The sequence below is a fragment of the Kogia breviceps genome, chromosome 14 (assembly GCF_026419965.1).
Source record: "Kogia breviceps isolate mKogBre1 chromosome 14, mKogBre1 haplotype 1, whole genome shotgun sequence".
In the NCBI taxonomy this organism is placed as follows: domain Eukaryota; kingdom Metazoa; phylum Chordata; class Mammalia; order Artiodactyla; family Physeteridae; genus Kogia; species Kogia breviceps.
In genome coordinates, this window is record NC_081323.1 from 90431817 (window position 1) to 90449898 (window position 18082).

At 61.6% G+C, this 18082-nt stretch overlaps 2 protein-coding genes across 3 annotated transcripts in view; one reads left to right on the forward strand and one right to left on the reverse strand.

Moving 5' to 3' along the window:
- The window catches only part of C14H7orf50 (chromosome 14 C7orf50 homolog), an 81771-nt gene that overhangs the window by 22915 nt on the left and 40774 nt on the right, over nucleotides 1-18082 (forward strand). The window lies entirely within an intron of this gene.
- GPER1 (G protein-coupled estrogen receptor 1) lies at nucleotides 8629-16580 on the reverse strand. Of its 2 annotated transcripts, XR_010836495.1 has the most exons (3): nucleotides 16174-16580; nucleotides 11823-14238; nucleotides 8629-11277 (listed from the first exon to the last, which is right to left on the reverse strand). XR_010836495.1 is itself a non-coding variant. In XM_059038533.2 (2 exons), exon 2 carries the CDS (start codon nucleotides 13967-13969, stop codon nucleotides 12905-12907), a length of 1065 nt encoding a protein of 354 aa, XP_058894516.1. In that variant the 5' UTR covers nucleotides 13970-14238; nucleotides 16174-16580; the 3' UTR covers nucleotides 8629-12904. The 2 variants fall into 2 exon arrangements, 1 of the variants encoding a protein (XP_058894516.1); XM_059038533.2 differs by having other exon boundaries at nucleotides 8629-14238.

Below are 18082 nucleotides of genomic sequence, written 5' to 3' on the forward strand. Positions count from 1 at the left end.
GCAGGACCCCGCTGCCGGCCGCCAGGTTGGTGCCTGTGCGGGCCCTTTGGTTCCCCGGTCAGCGTAGGAAGGTGGGGGGCTCCCAGGAGCGCCAGCTGCTCCGTTTTCTGTAAGACCTGGAGGACCGCCCCCCACCCCCCCCACCCCGCATCAGAACGTGACCTGTTCGTCTCCGCCAGCAACCTCTCTCTGCTGCCGGGGTGCACTGTGGCCTGACTCCTCTCCACTGGTCTCTCACTTGGGCCAGCTGCCCAAAGAGCAGCGTGGGGGGCTGCCTGGAGGTGCTCACGGGGCACGTGTCTGAGCGAGCAGCTAGGTCTCGGGGCCCCTGTCCCCTGGGTGGCATCTTCTCTGGCCGCTTTTGCACTGTCTTCTCTATGGTAAAGGGCGTCCTGGATCTGACCGCTCCCCCCAAGCCCTTCCCCTGGGACCGCGCTCCTCCTGACGCTCCTCCCTCCTCGCACCCTGGCCTGTGCCCCCTCCGCCGTGAGCAGAGCCCAGCCCGCGAGCCTCCGCCGGCCCGCCTGCGGAGGGCGGCCAGGACAGACGGCCTCTGCTGTCCCCTCCCCCAGCGCAGACCTGGGACGAGGAGGCAGGTCCTCGTTCTGGCTGATCTGGCTCTCCTGCTGGCGCCCACACGCGCCCTGGAGTCGGGGAGGTCCCGTAACGTCCCCGCGGGCCACTTACCCTGGCACCTAAGATCGTGAGAACAAAAGCCCCTCATCCCAGTGAGGACTCCATGCTGCGCCGCTGTACCTGCTTCCTGAACAAAGAGCGTCGAAATCATAAAGGAACGTTGAAAAAGGGAAGCTCCCCGCTCCAGCCCCCCAATTCCGCCCTGAAAGCCCCACTCTTTCCCTCTGGTCCCTCTGTGAAGGCGTATCTGGCACAAGGACCTCTTTGTGCAGGCTCAGTTTATAGTGTCATTTCCAACATCATCCTTAATTTAATTTTAAAAAACAAAGTCCCCCACCTTATACAAGCAGAACACACCCACTGTGGAAAACACAGAGACCGTGGAGGAGCACAGAGCGGTGTCGGCACGTTGACTGAGCCTAGGCCTTCCTCCCTGCCTGGCTTTCAGGTCTCCCCACCTCTCTTTAGCCCAGACGGCCTGTGACGTGAGTAACGATTAAACTCTCACTGGTTTGTTTTGGGGTCGGAACCACACCCTGACCTGGGGTGACGCAGCCCCATCCTCCTGCCGCGTCCCTTGAAGCCCAGGGTTGCCCCCCGCGTCCCCGAGGGAAGCCGGGGCCGGGACCACCCCCTTCTGTGCGAGGAGGGCCCTTGCGCGGCGATGGCAGGGCTGCCCGGAGCCTGGTCTCCCGGGGGGTCTGCTGGGGGGTCTGCTGTGTCCTGGCGTTGGGAGGGGGCCGCAGTCAGTCACTCCCTGAACTTACGCGTCACTGTGACCCCCTGGCCTGGGGTCCTGTCTCTGCTGAGATCACCTCCACTTCCCACCGTTGGCAGGAAGCCACTTGGTTTATCGTTCTCGGTTAAGTGAGTTGACACCACATTTAGTTCAGGAAGCTTATTCCGTTAGAAGGTTCACTCATGATTATAAGGGATGTTAGTCACTGGTTCATCAGACCACGAACTCGAGAAAGTTCTCCAGTTTTGGGTCTAAAATACCAGAATGGACGGATGAAGCCGAATATTTGTTCAGTCTTTTCAAAAGTATTTTTGCACTGGAATGAAAAGCTTTCCCAGGATGGAGTGTTCACAGCTGGGAAAACAGTTGCTGCTTTGAAGATGGTTTTCCCAGGCACAGCGCTCGTGTCTCCCGCTGTGAGGGCAGAAGTGGCATCTGGTGTAAACGTCGGCCCCTGAGGGGCTTCTGCTGGCCGAGGATGGCTGGTCTGAGCTGGGCCGACCCGGGAACACACGCTGATGGACGTTTGCGCAGAGGCGCACCTGAGCGCGGCTGTGGAGGTGTGGGTGTCAGGACGCCGGAGGCCCTGGCCTCTGGGTATGGATCAGCTCTGAGTGCGTGCTCAGAGGCGATGTCTTCAAAGGCAAAGGGGAGTGGCGGTTGAGGCCCTTGCTCTCCACCGACGCCAGGTTCGGCCCGACGACGCCGTCTTTGCGTCCTGAGCCTCTGCTGGCCTGGCAGAGCCCTGCCCATTCTTGAGGGCTTAGCACGGTGGCCACCAAAGCCAGGCGCCTCCGCGCAGCAGCCTGCCTGGCCTGGAGGTGCGGGACGGCTGGAGCCAGGCCGCACCCGGCACGGGGCAGGGGCTGAAGAGTGTGGCTGAGGGACCTGGGTGCGGGGTGTGTGTAGTGGTACCATGACCGGCAATGGGGCGGGCGCCGGCACAGGGCTCAGCGTGCAGGAAGGGCCCAAACTGGACACACATGGGGCTTACGGGCAGACACGTGTCAGGGCACAGGCCGACTGCCGGGACGCGGAGACCCCCAAATCCAGTGCCTTACACGGGATGGAAATGTCGCAGTGCGGAGGCAAGCGGCCCGGGCTGGGGCGGCTGCCTTCTGGGGTCGTGCAGGGACCCGGCTCCCCTGGCCTCGCCGTCCTGCCGCCCCGGGCCGCTGTCCCGGTGTACGGCCCGTGGGAGCCCACCCCGCGCGTGCGGTTAGTGCCGGGCGGCGGCAGACAGTGAGGGTCAGTGGCCTCATCTTCAGGAGCCGACCAGGAAGCTGTGGGCAGCCAGGAGCCCAGTCAGAACAGGCACCCGTTACTGGAAAGACGGGGGTTCCGGGGAAAGTGCCCGCCTTTGTCTCCAGCCAGGTCCAAGTTCAGAGCAGGGCTGTGGGGTAGGGCTTGGTACCGCTTGGCTCAGGTGGACAGAGGCTTACGCAGGGCGCCGGCTGGTCGTGACCTTGGGCACCGCGCCTCTCTCCGACACCGTCAAGTGGGGACAGTACGGCCTGCTCACACGGGGTCGCCGAGGCTGCCGCGAGGTGACGTGCTCAACGGCCGACACGGCGCCTCGGGGACACGCTTGTATGCGGCAGCTGTGTGTGTTCCGTGGTGAGGAGAACGGGAGACGTGTGTGTTAACGTACATCCTTTCTGGAGGGTGGAGTTAATGTTTGTGTAGGGGGCATAGAAACGGACTTGAGCAAATGTCCACATTTGTTGGGATTTAGCAGTTTTATGAATTAGTCCTCTGTTTGCGCTGAGTTCTGGCTGCGGGGTCAGACCTCCCAGGAGCCCCCGGCCCCCGCCCCGGCCCTGTGCTGCAGAGGAGTCACAGCGTGTGTCCGTGCCAGGAGCTCACGCGAGGGAGGGCAGGGGAGGGCAGTTTGTTTTTTGACATAAGTAACAAATGAAAGTGTGCGTCCTGGACTTCATACCAGGAAGTCAGACTCGGTCAGGAGTCTCATCAGTAAATGCCTGACGATACAGCTGAATGCTGGAAACCAACGGACACCTGAAGGGTGACTTGTGTGACAGTGACCTTTCGGGCACGGCGCCTCCGGGTGACCACACCTGGTCTGCTGCCGTGTCACCCTGGTGGCTGTTGACGACCCCGGAAGCCGGGGTCCCCTTCTGCCTGGGTGAGCGCGGTGAGCTCTGTCGGTCCGTGCGGGGCAGACGGTGCTTCTCCACACGGACTTCTCTTGCTCTGCTTTCACCTGAGAGAACGCTGCACCCCGGGCCCTCCAGCCAGGCCGGCCGCCGGCCTCGCCCTGAACGTCTGCTGCGCCATCAGCACGGGGCCTTCCGCAATGGGCTCTGTCCGGGAGAGGTTAATGCGGCACCACGCCTGGGGTCCAAGGGGGCTTTCGAAGGGTGCCTCCTGATGGCACGGAGGGTCCCCCGGGGCAGGCTCAGGGGCCCCGTCAGCCAGGTTGTGGACGGCGCACGGGGCGCGTGTACGTGTGCGCACGTCTGCACGAGTGTGTGCTTGCGGGTCTTTGCCATGAGGCCGTGTGTGTGTGGCTGTGTCTGTGTGCATGTGTGTGCAGGCACGCTGGCACGTGTGGGCTGGGCTCCGGCCCCGGCAGAGTGCGTGCTCCCCGGGCATGGGCGTACGTCCCGCCCCATCTGGCCGAGCAGGGCTCCCGGCCCTGGAGCCTGGGCTGTGTAGCCGGTGCCAGGGCGCTGCCATCGGGGTCCCCGGGGCGGAGGCGGGTTTTCTGAGCAGCCGGGCTGCTGGCACACTTGCCCTCTGCTCTCCGGTCGCCCAGGTGCCCCGCGTGTCTGAAGAGGGAGTGGGAATTTGTAACTGGCGGGGAGGTTCCAGGATTCCCGCGCATGTGAACTGCGTTTCCCTGTAGTTGGTAAGAAAGACGCTCATCCACTTGGCCGTTTTCTGTGTGTCTTGCTGCCCCGCGTTCTCCCCTGGCTGGAGCCCTGGGGGCCCCCGGGGGCTTGGGTGGGGCTTGGGTGAAGTTAGTGTGGTGGGCTGCTCCCCTGCACCCCAGTGCATCTTCCTGCCCTGTCGCCCCTCTCTTCTCTTCTCAAGCTTACCCATTTAGGGGAAATTCTTTCCTTCAGACTGTATTTTGAGGCAAAAAAGAATCGCTGTCCTTTTCTCATTGAAGTTTCTAATTCTGGGTCTGGTGTTACCGGCATTGTATATAATTTCTAGCCTTTACTTGACCTGACTTTCAGAAACAGGTGCAGGGGGTGCGGGTTAGTGAAGGTGACCGCCTTACCTGGGAAATGGTAGTGACTTTCGGTGTTAAATTCTGATCTGAGCCTGGAGGTTTAAACTGAGCAGCTGTGATTTAAGTGGCAGAATTTCATTTATGGCCGCAGACAGGCATACTTTGTATGGTGGATTTCTTTCCTTCCTTTTTTATTGTAAAGTAAGCAAATAGGAGGTACATGCAGCTTAAAGGAAACCACGGCTGGGTCCAGAAACAAAACTCAGCGCCTCTTTCATCCCCCTGCTTTTCTTAGACTTGTATCAATATTTCCTGTGATGCATCCCTAAATGATAGTTTGATTTTGCTTGTAGTTGAACTTTACATGGTTGGAATTGCATTCTACTTTTGTATTATGCTGCTTTTAAAAAAATTTTTATTTTACCATTGTTTTTTTACACCGCAGGTTCTTATTAGTTGTCTGATACACATCAGTGGCTACGTGGCACTCCCAACCTCCCAGTCGTCCCGCCACCTCCCCCATCCCCGCTTTCCTGTATTTTGCTTTTTTTTTTTTTTAAAGTAAATTTATTCATTTATTTAGGCTGCGTTGGGTCTTCGTTGAAGCGCGCGGGCTTCTCGTTACGGTGGCTTCTCCTGTTGCGGAGCACGGGCTCTAGGTGCGCGGGCTCTAGAGGGCAGGCTCAGTAGTTGTGGCGCACGGGCTTAGCGGCTCCGCGGCCTGTGGGATCTTTGCGGACCAGGGCTCGAACCCGTGCCCCCTGCACTGGAGGGAGCATTCCTAACCACTGCCCCCCCGGGGAAGCCCTGTATTTTGCTTTTCTGGCCAACGTTTATTGTAAGTGTTCTCCATGCTGTTGTCATAGCTCTGGATTTTGTTACTTTTTATTGGTGCAGGAACATAGTTCATCCGTTAGGTCCTCTGAGTGGTTGGCAGTTATGGGTGACGCCCTCATACGTGGACACAGCTTCTCTGGGGTGTAGGCCTGGGGTGGAATTGCAAGGTCTCGGGATTTGCAGGTCTTTGTTTCTGCTGCACAAGCCCTATATGTTAGTCACCTCTTGCTGTGTGACAAACGACTGCAAAATTCTGGGGCTTCAGAGAGCCGGGCGTGGGGGTCTGGGTGGGGCCTCTCTGCACCGTCTGGTTCAGCCCTTGGGCTGTAGCCTCACCTGAGGGCTCGACGGGGACCATCTGCTTCCACACCCCACCAGCTCCCTGCTGGCCGTGGACCAAGGGCCTCTCCCACTGTCAGCCACAGGCTGCCCTCCGCTCCTCCCTGAGGGGTGCGTGCTCCATGGCGGACTTTCCGCGTGTGCCACACCTGTAGCCTCGCCCCTCGGCAGACGCCCCGGTGCCTAACCGTGACCGCAGACTTAGCTGCCCGAAATCCAGGCCTCCACCTCCCCGAGCGTTCCATCTACCACCTTCCCCAGAGAAATAACGGCAACATCATTGCTCAGGCAAAAATCCTTCTCTTTATTCTTTTTAATTTTATTCTGGTAAAATATGCATAATGTAATAAAATCAACCACCGTAGCCATTTTTCAGTGTCCAGTTCAGGGGCACTAAGTACACTCTCACTGTTGTGCAGCCATCACCACTGTCCGTCTCCAGAACTTCCTCATCTTCCCGAACTGAGACTCTGCCCCCATGAAACACAGACGCCCCCTCCCCTCCCCCAGCCCTGGCCCCCACCCTCTACTTTCTGTCTCTGTGACCTTGACTCCCCCAGAACCTTGTGAGTGGAACCACACAGTGTCTGTCCTGTCTCTCATGTCTCACGTCTCTTCCATCCGGGAGTCTTGTTGAGTCCTGTTGACTTCAGAATGTACCCAGGCTCCAGCCGCTCTCACCACGCCAAGCGCTCCCCTCCTGGTCCAAGCCCTCCGCCCCACTCGCCGCGGCGGCCTCTCCCTGCTCTCTGCGTCCCCTCCTTGGACGCATCCATCCAATTCCCCCTCCCCCACCCCCACCCCCACCCCCACCCACAGCCGCTGCTTCCGAAAAACTGTTAATGGGCGGTTCTCAGCTGGGCCTGTGGTGGCTTCACACTCCATCACTTGTGTCCCCTATTTAAAGCTTTCTTCCAGAAATTGGTCTGGGAGACCCCGGCCTTTCCGATTTTCCATGTCTTTAAGGGGCTGACTTTTACACCTTGCTCAGTGCAGAGGTTACCACTGTTGGCAGGGTGGGGTGACAGGACTTCTGGGGGACCTCACTGGACTTTCTCAGCGGGACGTGCCCTGCAAGCCACTCTTCACGCCCAGGGAGGTACGGCAGCCGCCCTGGGGAGAGTTCTGCGCTGTGGCTTCAGGGACAAGAACCACTGCTGTTGACTGTGAAGGGTGAAACTAGCGACCTGAAACCGTGGCTGCTGTGATTTTCTACATTTCTGGGCGGTTTACATTGTTGAGTCGGCAAAGGAAACCGTCCTGTCTGCTGAGGACTGAATGTTCTGAGCAGGGGGTGGGGCCCACCTCCTGTCTGGTTGGCTGTGGGAGTTTGTTGTGACCTCCCTGGAAGAGCCCGAGTCTCCTGGGGGCGGGGGACCCACGTGTCCGGCGGGGCGGCCCAGCATGGGACCGAGGCTCGCTCCGTGTAGAGGCCCAGCCCGTGCAGGAGGCCCGAGTGGCGCGGAGCCCTGTCCAGACCGGGGTATGGCCCGCCCTCTCCCGGAGCTCGGGCGGCAGGAGGTGGGTGAGTGCAGTAGTGGGGTCCAGGCAGACGGAGGAGTCGGGGGACGGGCTGTGCGTGAAGGGTCCGTTCCCTCTTCAGAGACCTCGTGTCCCATGCCCACCGTCCTCGGGACCAGCCCCCTGGACAGACGGGGACGGCGCCCTTTCTGATAACCGGACTCTCCAGGACTCCCTACGGCTGATTTCTTGTGATAAGTTTGAGATCGATTCCACCCACTTATAAAGGCTTAGAATTACAGTCAGGTTTTCGTCCACTTTTGTTCTCTGTTCCTTTGGCCTTGAAAACCCTTGTTCCCGGATGAGATCCCCACCCACTGGACAATGGCAAGAATCAGATGAGCTCAGAGCAGCTGTCCTTTTCTGACCACACTGAACTGGTGCCCGTGGGGCGCGTGGGTCGTCCTGGGACGGAAGAGCCTTTTCTGGGCTCTCCAGGCCTCGTGGTGCTGTGTCGGCCTCAGCGCCTGGTGTTGAGGAGCCCGGGCGGGTCCCGCTCTGATGGCCGGTGCCCCCGCTTCCTCGGGACGCCTGTCTTGCAGACCCACAGCCGTTCCCTGAGGGCCTGCTGGTTGACGCAGGCTGCGTCGGGCCTTCTGGGGCCTGCAGGATGTGCCAGCGGGCCAGGTGGGCTCAGAGGCTCAAGACACCTTTGTCCGGGAGGCTGGTGGGCACTCAGTGGGGAGTGGGGTTGGCGCAGGTGACTCTGCCCTCCTCCTCCCCCCTTCCACTGTCCCTGGAATCCCCCCAGCTGCGAGGCTGAGTGCCAACATCATCTTCAGGCAGGCCTCGGGGACGCCCCAGAAGGGCGCTGGGCAGGCCGGTCTCCGTGATAACCATTGACGCAGGAGATGTTCAGACAGATGCCTCACCTGGCCGGAGAGGAGGCACTCCTGTGCGGCTGCCGCGCCCCGGCCCACGAGGCGCTCTGTCACAGGTGGGACGTCGCTGGGGAGGAAGCGGCACAGGAGTCGCTGGACGTGCCTGTTCCCGGGGGCGCTGAGCAGGCGTCCCGGTGCCAGGGCCCCGGCGAGACGGCGGTCGGCCCGCGCCCCTCTGCCCTCGCGCCCTTCCTTCTCTCGTGCCGCAGAGAGCTGGGGGGTGCCTGCGGGGGGGGTGAGGGATGCCCCCCTGCCAGCCCCGCAGGTCCCTGGGCGCCCCGTAGAGAGTCGTCACAGGGACAAAACCGGCCTTCGTGGCTTTATGAAGCGCCAGAGCATGACCTAGTAAATTCAGCTATCGTTTTTACTGAAGTCCTTTTCCCTTTATTTTTGATTTAAAAACATATCAAAAGACACCCCAGATGACTAGATCCCCACCGTGGAGAAGGAAAGAAAACTTGAGTCACTGGGCGGCAAGGAAGAGGAGAGAACTTTATTGAGAACACTTGCAGTGCACGTTAGCGGAAGCTTCTCGGGTTCCAGGCGGCTTAAACCTTAACATATTCAGGCAGTGCAGGCTGTCTCCTCTTTGTGGGCAGAAACGGACGGTGGCGTCGAGTCGTGTTGCAAGGCTGAACGTCCGGCAAGGCAGGCAGCTGTGGGAGAGGACCCAGTGCTGCGCCCAGTTCTTTCCGGGGGCAGCTTCACTGAGATGCAGCTTACCAGCTGTCCCTGCGCCCTCTTCACTTGGGTGCGACCGTGATTCTCAGGGGCTCACAGAGCGGTATGGCCGTCACGGGTCGCTAACGAGAGATGCTTGCTTCACCCTGTCCCCGTTGGCAGCCCCTCCGCACCTGTCCCCCAGTGCCGGGCACCCACTTCCTGCGTCCTGTCTGTGGATCTGCCAGCTCTGGCGTTTCACGTCAGCGGACTCACCCAGCGCGGTCCTTTCCTGGCTGGCTCTCACGGAGCACTGTGTGTTCAGGGCTCCCCCGCGTTGCAGCAGGTGTCAGTGCTTCGGGCCCTCCCGGGGCCAGGGAGCCGTGTGGACGGACCGGGTTGTAGCCACCTGTCGATGAACACCTGGGTGGTTTCCACCGCCGGCTACGGTGACGGGAGCCGCCGCGGACACCGTGCACAAGTACTTGCTGGGGCATCTGTTCCGAGCCCTTTGAGTGTGTGCCCCGGCATGGAATTGACGCCGCACGCGCTTGGCGTGAGGGCAGCACCCCACGTCCCCGCGGTGGCAGCGCGGCCCTCGGTCTCGGGGAGTCGAGTGTCGAGGCGATACTTTAGTCTGCCGGGGGTCCGCTTCCACCGGCTGACGCCCCGCTTGCGGCATATTTTCTCCCTGGGACCGCGTCCTCCCCAGGAGCACATTCTGGTTTAGCTGCTCGTCTCCCGACCGTCCCTTAATCTGGAGCGGCCCTCCGCCTCCTTTGTCTCTAGTGACGTGGTGCTGTGGGCGGAGGCTGCCTCCTGCCCCTGTTTCAGACCTGGTGGTGCTTCCCCCCCAGCCAGATTCTGGCTGCGATCCCGGATTCGGACGCGGGGGTGCGCCGCCTGCCCTGGGCTCCGCGTCTGGGCTCCCGTCGGGCGGGCTCCGTGGAAGCCCCGAGTTGAGGGCCGTCCCGTCCCTGTGCCGTTGGTCACTGTTCCCCGCGGTACAGCGGTCGGGCGTCCTGCTCCTGGTCCAGCGAGTGCCCCTGCTTTAGCCACGTCGGGGGGCTCGCCAGTCCCGGGCTGCGCGACAGCCGTGGGTGACGAGCCCTCCAGGTCCCTCCGCCGGGCCTGTCAGCTGGCCTCTGCTCTGAGCGGGTCCTTCCGTCTAGTCACTCACTCCTCCCTTCAGTCCTTCCTTCCTTCCCGTGGCTTCTTGTCCTCACCTCATCGCTCAGCTTATTTCGGTGCCATTTGTATGTTCGTCATCGGATGGACTCGTGGATTTCTCATTTTTCGATGGTTGGTGGTTACTTATGCGTCTAATGATCTCGATGCTCAAACTGCGCAGGTCGTCCGGTGGGAGCCCTTGAGCTGGGCCCCTGTGTCCTGGTGACGTGACCCCGTCATTGTCCTGATGCTTCCCGCCTCCTGGCGGGACACCCTGTCCAGGACCCCGAGGCGCCTGGAGGCCCAGGCCCGGGCGGGGAGGGCTGGGGAAGGTACGGGTGCCCGTGGCAGCGCGTCCACGCACACCACGCGCCCCCATGCACGTTCCTGCCACAGACGCTGGAGCTGCAGCCCGAGCTCCAGTCCCCAGCCCGCTCCCACGGGCTCGCCGCCTGCCCTGCCCCTCCCGTCTCCGCGTCTGTCAGGGCAGCGCCCTCGCTAATGTGCTCGGCCATGGCGGTTTAGGGTCGTCTCAGAGGTGCCCCCACCCCCCAGCCAAGAGGGAGGTTAGGGCCCAGCCTTCCCTCTGACGGGGTGGGTGCACCGCCCTCCCGCCAGGGCCCTCCCAGGCTCGGGGGAGTGAGGTATTAAGCACAGAGGGCGTTAGGAAGTCGCGTTCGGCGCTGAACGCCGTGCCTTCCACGCTGGCTGCTGTCCACTTCGGTGCTCTTGGCGGGGCTTGGAGAGCGTTACTGCCCAGGAGAGCGGGGTTACCAGGAAACAGCAAAGCCATCGGGCGCCTTGACTTTATCTTGTGCTGCCACCCCAGCGAAAATCATGAAACCAGCCTCCGCTCTCAGATCAACGCTCCGAGAAGGACGTGTGTGTGCCGGCGGGCGGCCGTGTGTGCTCGGAGCCCGCTGGGGGCGCTGATTGTGGCTCTGCCCCCGGAGCCAGAGCTCTAGGGTCTCGGGTGAGAAGGGGCTCTGGGAGCACCTGGTCCAGCCTCTGGTTCAGCAAGAACCCCTTTTGGTTAAGTCGGGGCCTCTGCCTCGTACCTGCCTTCCATCGATCCTGCGGCCTGTCTTCCCCGCAACGGGCCCTCGGAGCCGTTGTGCCGCTGGCTTTGCAGATCAGGAGGTGGGCTTCCAGAGCTGAGCAGCAGGTGCTGTGCGGGGGCCTGTTTGACTTGAGTCTCTGCCCACAGAGCGCTCGAGGCCCCGGTGCCTGCTGGGGTGTGTGCCAGGAGTGAGGGGGACAGGTTTGCTCCGTGATCTCACGTGAACCAGGGGCTGCAGGATGGAAGCCGCCTCTAATTAGCCAGAGGGGGGTGGGGGTGGGGGTGGGGGTGGGGGGTTCTGTGAATGCCCAGCCAGCCCACGGAGTGAGGGCTGCCCGGTCCCCGACCGACACTTTGGGGCCTCGGTCGGACGCAGTTCCCACCCAGATAGTCCTGATGCCGGGCACCTCTGGGGAAGGACGGGGACCGTGACCTCGGGTGGCTTTGCATGGCTTCCACGTGGTCTGCTCCTACCTGCTGGAGACCAGGGGAAGCCAAGCACCCGGGGAGGGGGCCTGGTTCCCGGCTGTGTCGTTACTGCTTAAGGTTTCCAGCGGTCAAGTCAGACTCCTGGGGCCGCGCGTGCACCTCCTGGGTTTGCTGGAGGGTCAGGGACAGGCCCCGTTCGCTCACACACTGTCTGTCCCTGTCCCGGCCATCACCCCCCCCCCCCCCCCAGCAGGGACGAGAGCAAGCGTGCCCTTGATGGAGCCCTCAGTGCCGGGGCTCCTGCGATGGGGACTTGCGGGGGGCAGGGAACTTCGTCACACCTCTCACCTTGTAAGATGCGGGTCTGTGTGGAAAGCGAGGCTTCGGTGGGGCTTGAGCCACTGGAGACGACGCTTGAGCGCACATATTTCCTTGGGACAGGTACTCTCTGTCGGAGGTTTGCACTCATTGAGAACTGTTAAAACTAAAAACGGCTCACTTCCTGTCACACATTGTTCACCGTCCTCCCGGCGAGGCCAGCCGCGTCCCGTCTTGGTTGTGCTTCTGGGCAGGAGGGGGCCCTGGGTGGGGAGGAGGAGGCCCTGGGTGGGGCGGGTGGGCCCAGCCCTGCAGAGCCCCTGGAAGCGCGAGGCCGTGTGGTGCGTTTGCAGTAGAGGTTATCCTGGCGCCCAGAGAGCGTGCGGCACCCGTTGTCAGGCAGGCGGCAGCCGTGCCGGTGCCAGGAGCGTCCGGGGCTTGGGCCGGAGTCCCCGGAGTCCCCCGGGCAGTGAGGGCGCCTCCAGGCGCTGGGGAGCTTGTTCTCGGTGAGGAAGGGGCGGTCCTGCTTCTGAGGCTCTGAGTGCCCCCCCCCCCCCCGGGCCCTTAGGGAACTGCTCAGGTGGAGAATTGGGAAGAATCGGCCTGGCTGTGCTTTATTGACAAAGACTGCACATTCCCAGCCTCGTTAGGTTTTCCTTTTCACGTTTTGACGAGAGGGGTGTGCGTTGTCGTCGTGTTGTTACCGCTGCGTTCACCGCACCCTTCAGGAGGTGCGCAGAGGCGTCCCTCCCCAGGCTGGCGGGAGGTGCGGGGCGCCCGGCGTCCTCCTGCTTAGCCGTGGCGCCCGGTACACACGCACGCACGCGCGCACACGTGCACGCAGGCGCGGAAAGGGTTCCGCCACCTCCAGTCCACGCCAGCTGCGTGCGTTCTGTGGCGCGTCTGCTTTGAACGAGGGTACGTCATCCCAGCGTCCCCCTCCTTTTCGCTCGCGTTGGCGGGTGTCGGAAACGTCTGCCGCGTGATCCAGCGTGTGCGGGGTCCGCGCCCGGTGCTCCCGACCCAGATGGGTGGACAGCTGCGCGTGTGAGTGGCCAGCGGGAGGGAGCCTCAGGGCTGCGCGGGGCACAGTGGCCGGCCCTTCCCGCCCCCTACACGGCACTGCTGAACTTCACCTCGGCCTGCTCGCTGCTGTCCGGGACCACCGCCTTCAGGGCCGCGTGGCAGAAGCGGTTCAGCGCAGACAGGCCGCTCTTCTGCTCCAGGTAGAGCCGCAGCTTGTCTCGGAAGGTCTCCCCGAGGAAGCTGTAGACCAGGGGGTTGAGGCAGCTGTTGGAGAAGGCGGCCAGGTTGACCACGTGGCCGGCCAGCGGGTGCGCGTGGCGGGGGGACCACTGGCAGGGCCCGGCCCCGGGCGGCGCCCGCTGCAGCAGGTGCACGCTGATGAAGACGTTCTCGGGCAGCCAGCACACGAAGAAGACCAGGACCACGGCCAGGATCATGCGCAGAGCCTTCTGCCGCCGCGGGCGGAGGCCGCGGTGCCGGTGCGCCGTGACCAGGACCCTGGCGATGAGCGAGTAGCAGAGGCCGATGGTGGCGAAGGGGACCACGAAGCCCAGCGTGACCTCCAGCCACTGCACCTCCCTGACGTCGGCGAAGCAGAAGCAGACGTCCTCGCTGTGCCGCAGGTGCACGGCGGTGAAGGGCACCAGCGTGGCGGACACGGAGGCCATCCAGATGAGGCCGCAGCTGAGCCGCGCGCGGGGCTTGGTGCGGAACGGGCCGCAGCGCACGGCCTTGGCCAGCGCCAGGTAGCGGTCGAAGCTCATCCAGGTGAGGAAGAAGACGCTGCTGTACATGTTGACCTGCAGGAAGAGCGACATGAAGGTGCAGAGGGCGCTGATGTCGTAGTACTGCTCGTCCAGGTTGAGCACCTCGATCAGCGAGTCCGCCACCAGGACGAGGTCGGCGGCCGCCAGGTTGGTGAAGTACAGGTCGGGGATGGTCATCCTCTCCCGGAAGCGGATGTTCACCGCCAGGATGAGGAGGTTGCCCACGAAGCCGATGGGGAAGAGGAAGGCGGTGTAGAGGCAGGACAGGAAGAGCCCGATGGCGTACTGCTGCTGCTCCGAGAGCGCGGCCGAGCTGTTGGCCAGCGTGCCGGGCAGGCCGAGGCCGGAGGGGGAGCCGTTGTAGGCGCCCGGCCGCGTCTCCATGCTGGGGCCGGGCGCCCGCAGGGACAGCCGGGCTCTCAGGATTTGCTGCAAGGCTCCCAGAGACCGTTGTTTAACAGGAAGTGCATCTTGAGAGGGAAAGGTGATGCTCTTGGAAGTGAGCCAGGCATGTGTAAAAGCGGAGCAGGTCCCGGGGGCACCTGTGCAACCGGAGGTGGAGGTCGGCGCCCGCGCTCTGGCCTGTGCTTCTGACCGGCCTCTGGGTCTGCGGCCGTGTCCACGCCACGCCTGAGCCCCTCACTCCCGGGCACCTGGGGAAGCAAGAGCACAGGGTTCAAGCTCAGCGGCTCCAGGGCCGATGATGAGGGACGGGGGCAGCACGCGAGCGCAGGGGGCAGGCCTGGATGTGTCCCCTGTGCTTGGAGGGCCGGCCGGCCCTGTGCGGGAGCAGGAGAGTCAAATGCGGAACACGCCCCGTGTCCTCGCGCGAGGGCCCCCCGGGGCCACTGGGTCTGAGCGGAGCTGGCGGTGCCGCGTGCTCGCGCCCGCCCGACGCAGCTCAGGGGGGGCCGCGGCTGGATGTTCGGCCTCCTCGGGCGTGGAAGCCTTGGGAGGGTTGTGGTCAGGAGACGAAATCGTTTTATTTCGGCGGCTGCTGAAAGAGAAGTAAGACGGGAAGGGGAAAAGCGGCCTTTTCTGGAAGGGAGCGGGCCCAGCACGCTTGGTGAGACGTGGAGCCGAGCCTTTTTCTCGCAATAACACAGATCAAAGAGGTCTAGCGTTTTTGGCTGCAGCCCCAAGCTTGGGTGCCGGACACGGAACCGCTTTCAGAGCATGGAATGAGAGAACGTGAGAAATAGAGGTGGCCATCGTCTTAGGAGATAAGATTTGAATTTTGTTCACTGTTGTGACAAATTATTGTAAAACCAAATGTATCTCTCTCCTGCTCTTTGCAACCTAGAAACGCTGTGACTTGGCGGCTGGGGAGAGCAACCCCCCCAGACCTGTGCTTCTGACTGTCCCGCCCTGGTGGCCGCTCACGCGCTCGGCCTGACACGGGCTCTGCTTGGCGTGCTCCCCGGAGGCCCTGCGGCGTTGACCGGGGCACCCGGGCAGGGTCTGCGGCCTCGCGCATCACGGCTGGGGAGGGGCAAGGTGGCCCCAGCTTTGTGGGGCAGCCCCGCCGGCAGGCCGGGGCGGAGGAGCCTTCGTGACCGCCTTGGAGAGTTCCTGCCTCTCCTGGGAGGGGCCGGGGGTCGTTTTCAAAGTGGCCAGAGCAGCAGGTGCTCACTGGCCTATTGCTCGAAAATAGAGTTTCTGAAAAAGAGGAGGAAAGAGGTGAATTGGGACCTTGGCGTCAGTTATTTTAAAAGGGTTCAATAACCTCTGCTTCACTGGGGTTCATAAACTGGATTTTACTCGTTGTATCGTGTTTCATCTTTGGTAGCTAATCCCAATTTGAACCACATAAATGCCGTCCTCAGATTCCATCTGTAATGTTTAAAGCCTCTGTTTTTACATTTCTCTGTAAAAACCGCTTGGACTATTTGTTTTGCTCTTTAAACGTGGGAATTTTGGAAAACTTTGGACTGATTCTCAGGAAACTCCGAGGCGAGCAGAGCCCTTGAGACACACCTGCCCTCCCCTGTGCTCGTGAGGCATTGGCCGTCACTTCTTTCCCAGGTAAATGGGTCTTTGATCCTTGACCAGTGCTGCGTTTTCATGGTGGTTTGATGAAAAGACAAGCATGAATCTTACTGCTGACACACTTTCCTCATGAAAGCTGGCCGCGAATTTGCAACGAGAAAGGTGACTATAAAACAGTCAGGTGTCATTTTGGTTCACATTGCCACTGCTTGTCCAGATCTAGAAAAACGAACCACGTTTTTGTTAGGTCTACGAGGTGAGTGTCTTTTATATATTAAATTAATCTCGGGTTGGCGGGCGTCCTCATCGAGGGAGTAAGTGAAGCGCCGCCGTCAGAGCCCTGGCGATCTTCTTGGAGTGAGAAACATGCATGTTTGAACAAAACAGGACGGAAAGCAGCTAGCATTGTTTTCAGCCAGAGTCGGGAAAGACGCTTCCCGCTGAGCCGCCCTCGCCGAAGGTGCCCCGTCTGTGCACGTCTGCCCTGGCCGTGCGCCGTCTTGTGCTGCGCCCAGCCGGGACTTCCGGCCCCGTCTGCCCGGCCCGTCTCCGTCCCGGCGCCGACCCCAACACCGACCCAGAGCCTGGGTCACGCTTACCTGCGCGGCCGCCGCTGGCCACCTGCGTGTGTCCTCTGAGCAGACCCGTCCCCCGTCCCTGGGAGGGCAGCGCAGCCAGCCTCCGGGATGCGCTCACGGCTGGTGGGCGGCAGCGATTCCGGACTTGGGGGTGGAATCGGGACCTTCGCGGGATGCTGGAGAGGAGCGTGGAGGCCCCGGAGCCCAGCCTGTTGTCCTCGCCCAGCCTGTTGTCCTCGTCCGTCCTCCTCGGTGGGCAGCCCCTGGCGGCCGCAGGCAGGCTTTATAGGCCGGCGGCTGGCGGGCGGGCACCTCCCACAGGTCCGGATGTAACCCCTTTTTTGCTGGGCCTTTTTCTCCCCCTCTGGCACTGAGCTCGGTCCCACTCCCACCAAAGCGTCTTCAGGGAAATTTCCAGTTGAACAGCTTTTTTTCACCCACTGATACAAACAAACCTCTTTTTAAGTTTGAAGGGATTGTAAATGGGTCTTATCTTTTAGATAAAAATCTGTCATCCTTTGTTGAAGCTTACATATTCTTGCTTGTTTTAGCAACGGACTGCCTTTAAAACTAAAACTAGATTTCCTAAGTTTGGAGAGTAGCATGTGTGAATTATACATAGAGAATTTCACCTAGGAGCTTCGCAAGACACGTGTAGAAAGAAACGTAAACCCAACAAGTAGCAGGTATTTTCGGGAGCTCAGAGTCAGGTAGACGCGCAGCCTCCGCTCCCCCTCCCTTTGCTCCCGGAAGGCCCTGGGGGTGCCTGTCCTGCAGCTGTTGCCTAAGACCCCTCTCGCCTCCACGGCCCCCGCCCTCCCGCTGTGTACCTGCCCTGGTGCCGGCAGGGCCAGCCCGAACCGACTTCCAGCACCTACTCACTGCGCGCCCCACCTGCCGGCGGACGGATGTCACCGTCGGCCTGGAGGGGCTGGCAAAGCCGCCCCAAGCGTCTCCGGACACGCTCAGCTCGGGGCCGAGAGCTCTGCAGGCCCTCCGTGCCCTGGCCGCTGGCCAGAGTTGTGTGGTTTTCATCAGCACCGCATTTTAATCCATCTCCTACCTCCCTCTTGGGTGTCCCTTTCTTCACCTCTGGTTTTTGAAGCCGTGAGGCTGCAGCGTGAGCCCCGCCTGGTGAGACGGGCGTGTGGGGCGAGGGCGGGGTCCCCGAGCCCCTGGGCCGGTGTGGTGCTGGCCGGCCGTCTTCCCTGTCCTAGCTGAGCGCCCGTGAGCTGGAAGGGGTCTTCTGAGCGGTGCTGACTTAACATCCTTTCAGATGCGTGCTTTGGGAAACGTACAACGTTTCCACAGAAGACAGTGTTGAATTTTTTATGGAAAAATACTAATGTTCAGGGTTCTTTCCAGCTATGCTTCTGATAGGTTCGCTTTTAAAGAATGGCGCGATCACATAAATGGGGCTGATTTGATTTTAGACCAGTTTCTGGCCAGCTGCACACGCAGGACGGCTTCAGCACTAGAAATGCTGGAGACGCCATTTTGAGAGCAGTGAGTCATGAGAAAGTACAGTCTCCCCTTGAGTTAAATCAACGGCTGACACACAAATTCAGACCCTGAAACAGCTGACGCGCACCACTGAGGCACAGCCGCTCCCTCCTGGCGGGAACCACGGCCCGCAGCCGCGCCTCTCGTCCGTGTGTCCCCGCGCTCGCCTGGGGCCGATGGTCCCGGGGCCGAGTCGGGGCTGCTAGGCCGCGGGCCCCCTTTTCTCGTGGCCCCGGGTGGGTGAGTAATCGTCAAGCCTCCTGCAGCCGGTCAGCGTGAGGGCCAGGCCACGGTGTTGGGGGCCGTCAGGCCACTGAACCCCAGCTGATGTTCGCACGGGCAGGGCCCAAGAGGCCTCGTAGACGTTTTCGTGAGGCGTGAAGCCCGTCTGTACACATAACATTCAGCCTTGAAAGAGCGCTTACTG